Below are 4,143 nucleotides of genomic sequence, written 5' to 3' on the forward strand. Positions count from 1 at the left end.
GTGTAGGGATGTAGTAGTTCATCAATCAAAGCCCAAAGCATGTAGTTTGTACTTATTAATTGGCCCATGAAATTTTAATTGGCCAATTTTTTTTGTACTTATTAATCTTAAACTAACATGTAGTTTGTTACTTATTAAATAATTCGATCATGTTATTCTTGTTTTTATTGTGGCCAGCTCTTTAAATAATCATATTTTTAAAGATGTTATTTAAAAATGAGATTGTTTAATTATTAAAGTAAAGATTGTGAAAATATATGATGCAAGGCAATATACTCTATTTTAAATATGGGAAAATCTGCACCGTCAGATGCATAATTGAAAAGATATTGTGACCGTCGGATCTAACCATTACGCGTTTGTGTGTTTTTTTTTTGCACTTAGAAAAGTCAATCGGTGACAACTACGAGTGTTAATTAGGCGGCTGATTGATCGAACGGTCGGCTTTATCCAACTTATCAATGAACGGTCAGATTTTTCCAAATCATGTTTTGGGACCCACCCACCAGACTGATCAAATATAGTGGATGGAACTATTTATATCGGAAACCATGGTTGGACACAATTACCCGAAAATCTGACGATACTCATTTTACGGGTATCTAATTTTAGGATATTCATAATTTTTAAATCCAAATCTAAATGTAGATTTTTTAATATTCGTATATCCGAATCTAAATCCGGATAATAGAATTTTTAAAATCGGATATCCGCGAATATCCGACATAAATAATTATATTTTATATTTATATAATATTTTTATAAAATATAATTATTTTAAGTTAAATAATTTCATATTTTTTAATATTATCTCAAAAAAACTAAATTTATTATTATTTATCTCTTATTATCTTATATTTTTATCGTAATTCATCCATTTTTATAAATATATCTTCATTTTTTAAAATTTTTTATATATAAATATAATTGTTTTTTAAATAAATATGGATCCGGATATCCGCGAATATCCGACTATTATTTCGGATACACATATCCCGGATACTCGTAAATCCCAAATCCTAAATATAAATCTTATAATTAAACATCCAAACCTTACGAAGCTAAATCCAAATATTTCGATTTTCCCGGGTATTCGATCTGTGTCCAATCCTAATGGTTAGACAATTTTATTATATACTTTTTTTTCATAATACAAAACTTCAGCTTGCGTGACTTTATCAAATTTGTGTTTTTAAGCTTTGTATAATTTTTGTTTATTTTTCCTTTAAAATTTGTTAAATGAAGTAGAAGATATTATGGAAAAGGACAGATAAGAATCCGAAAATAATCTGGAAACATAAAAGATAAAACTAAAAATACTAAAAAATCTTTCAAATATAAATATTCTATCTATGTAATTCATAACTAAAAGTATGATTATAATTTGTGTACAAAAATAAAAAATATATTTTTTCTAAAAAAACATTTTCAACTCAGTAATTGTTATTATTTAATTTAATTTTAAAAAAGATATCTAATTAATTTTAAAAAAACAACTCAAAGACAATTGTATATAATATTTATTATTCGATTTCTACGTATAAACCTTGATCGAATTTTGTTTTTCCAATATGTGATGACCAGACTCTTAAGGTCAATGATTTATGTGTATAATTTTTTTTCTCATTTTTAATTCCGCCTTCGGCATTTGACTAAAAACGTAAGAAAATGACAAAAAATGTAAAAAAAACAAAAAAGGACAAAAAGGTGGAAAGAAAAGTGGACAAGTCTTTCAGTTTCTGGGTTTTCTCTCTTGTCACTGTTCATTTCTTTCTAAAGATCCGTTACCTCGCGCTGCAAAAAAGCTCTGGAATACCGACAACTTCCTCGGAGATGGTATTTCTTGTCTGACAAACACTTCAAATTCCGAACTTGAACCCATAAGCTCTCAGAGTTTCCGGGAAAAATCAGTTTTCCCCTTTTTCTCGGGAAAATCTCCCTACCCTAGTTGGATCTGTGAAGATTCGAGGCGCTTGAGAACAAAAAGAAAGTGTCCCACAAACTCCGTCCGCTACAGAGTTTCTTCTTGTCCGAGCAACACCTCAGATTCCAAACTTGATCCAGAAGCTTTCGGATTTTCCGGGAAAATCTGCCCTTTTCTTTCTCACGAAAAATCTCTCGACCCGTCATGAATCTCTGAAGTTCCGAGGCGTTTTTTGAGAAATGGGTCGGAGAACGAAGAGAAAGAGTTCGATAAACACTGAAGCTGCAAGAGAATTTGTCAACCATCTTGTTGCCCAGAGGCATTCTCTGATCTTACTGGTCCCTTTGTTCCTGATTTTCTGGGCAATAGAGAGATGGGTATTGACTTTCTCCAATTGGGTTCCTCTTGTCGTTGCCGTTTGGGCAACTCTGCAGGTGATTAATCCATTCCTTGCTTTCTCTGTTCAAATTCCAGAAATTTCATTAATTGTATTGTGGTTTCTTCCCTGAATTCTTGTGTTTTAGTGAGAAGTTCAGTAATTAGGGTATAATTCCTTTCCTTAAAGCAGAAACATTTAGTAAAGAAGCCATAAAAAGACCAGACTAAAACAAGAAATGAATAATCAACTTTTTGTGGGGCTGAATCCCATCCCATAAAAAGGGGGGAAAATCTGGTTTATTTAATGATTTTCTTGATTATTAATATAATATTTCATATAAAGTTGGGAACTTTTCGGTTTATGTGGATGGCCATCTTTATGAACAAGCTATATATATACATTTATGTATATAAACATACAGTATGTTAAATCGATTGCTGTATAAGCAAGAATATCATTGTCTGTTCACATTTGCTTATGTGTTCTTCATCTGTTCATAAGCAAATTATACATGTAGTTGTATTTCCCTTCACACACTTATAGATTTGAGGGTTTGATGCTAAATTGCCGTACGTGATACCCTTTTCATGTGTTTCTGCAGTATGGAAATTACCAAAGAGCAATACTTTCTGAAGATCTTAACAAGAAATGGAGACGAACTGTGTTGAATGCCTCTGTGAGAAATCTCTCTCTCTCTCTCTCTCTCTCTCTCTCTCTCTCTCTCTCGTTTTTGTTCCGTTGCTTGAAATCTTCATGGTTAATGCAGGAGTCAACTCCACTGGAACAGTGCCAATGGCTGAACAAGTTACTGTCTGAAATCTGGACAAACTACATGAACCGGAAACTCTCTTTCAGATTTGCTTCAATGGTAGAGGTAATTAACGACCCTTTTCTCTTCGCTTTTGATTCTTGCAATCACCCGAAGAGTTGTCCGATTTGGTTTTATATTCGCGGCCCCGTTCTTTACCGATTTTCTGTTAACATTTTCATGTTGGTTTGGTTTAATCCCTTTGGTTCCCGAGGTTAAATTCTAAAACCCTAAACCATGAACCGAAATATTGGTGAATCATTCGGTCTTATATATGTGTCCAAGTCGTTCTTCTCCACATTTCGTGTTTTGTGTCGTGAAAACGTCAAGATTCATCTGTTTTCGTATTTCATCAAGACCCAATCTTTTCACTTTTGTGTAACTGAAGATCTCCATTTGAACAGAAACGATTGAGGCAGCGCAGGTCACGGCTTATAGTAAGTAATCTTCGTTTTTCTTCCCCACGGAAATTGAAAAAAATCCGGTAGTTATTTATGTTCGAACATGGCTGTTTTCGTAGGAAAACATCCAGCTGTTAGAATTTTCTCTCGGGACTTGTCCTCCTTCGTTAGGCCTCCATGGTACTTGTTGGTCGACTTCAAGCGAACAGGTTCGGTTCTCCAGTTCTCGTTTCATCAAAAGAAAATGTTCCGGTTTCGCTTATATGCGTTCTTTTTTCGGTTGGACGGTTAGAAAATAATGCGGATAGATTTCGATTGGGACACGACCGATCTAAGCATCTTGTTGCAAGCCAAGTTGGCTAAGCCCTTTAACCGTACCGCACGGATCGTTGTCAACAGTCTCCACATCAAGGGCGATGTAAGAATTCATTTTTCTTTTTTTCATACACTTTTATCTAATATTAGCTCAAATTTGTATCATAGTGAAATATTTCGATTCTTATTATATTTTTGTTAAATTATTGCAGATTGTGGTTAGACCGATACTTGAAGGGATGGCATTGTTGTATTCATTTGTATCGACGCCTGAAGTGAGGATCGGAGTGGCGTTTGGTAGTGGCGGGGGGCCGGC

At 33.8% G+C, this 4,143-nt stretch overlaps 1 protein-coding gene across 1 annotated transcript in view; it reads left to right on the forward strand.

Moving 5' to 3' along the window:
* Positions 1–1,703: 1,703 nt before the first annotated feature.
* LOC104820392 (extended synaptotagmin-1) overlaps positions 1,704–4,143 on the forward strand; it is a 7,175-nt gene continuing 4,735 nt past the window's right edge. The window contains exons 1-7 of the mRNA XM_010550820.2: positions 1,704–2,358; positions 2,905–2,979; positions 3,070–3,177; positions 3,516–3,548; positions 3,632–3,721; positions 3,805–3,930; positions 4,040–4,134. Of these exons, the coding sequence (XP_010549122.1) occupies positions 2,164–2,358; positions 2,905–2,979; positions 3,070–3,177; positions 3,516–3,548; positions 3,632–3,721; positions 3,805–3,930; positions 4,040–4,134 (722 nt within the window). The 5' untranslated portion in view covers positions 1,704–2,163. The remainder of the gene's footprint in view (positions 2,359–2,904; positions 2,980–3,069; positions 3,178–3,515; positions 3,549–3,631; positions 3,722–3,804; positions 3,931–4,039; positions 4,135–4,143) is intronic.

The sequence above is a fragment of the Tarenaya hassleriana genome, unplaced genomic scaffold (genome assembly GCF_000463585.1).
Source record: "Tarenaya hassleriana unplaced genomic scaffold, ASM46358v1 Cleome30, whole genome shotgun sequence".
In the NCBI taxonomy this organism is placed as follows: Eukaryota; Viridiplantae; Streptophyta; class Magnoliopsida; order Brassicales; family Cleomaceae; genus Tarenaya; species Tarenaya hassleriana.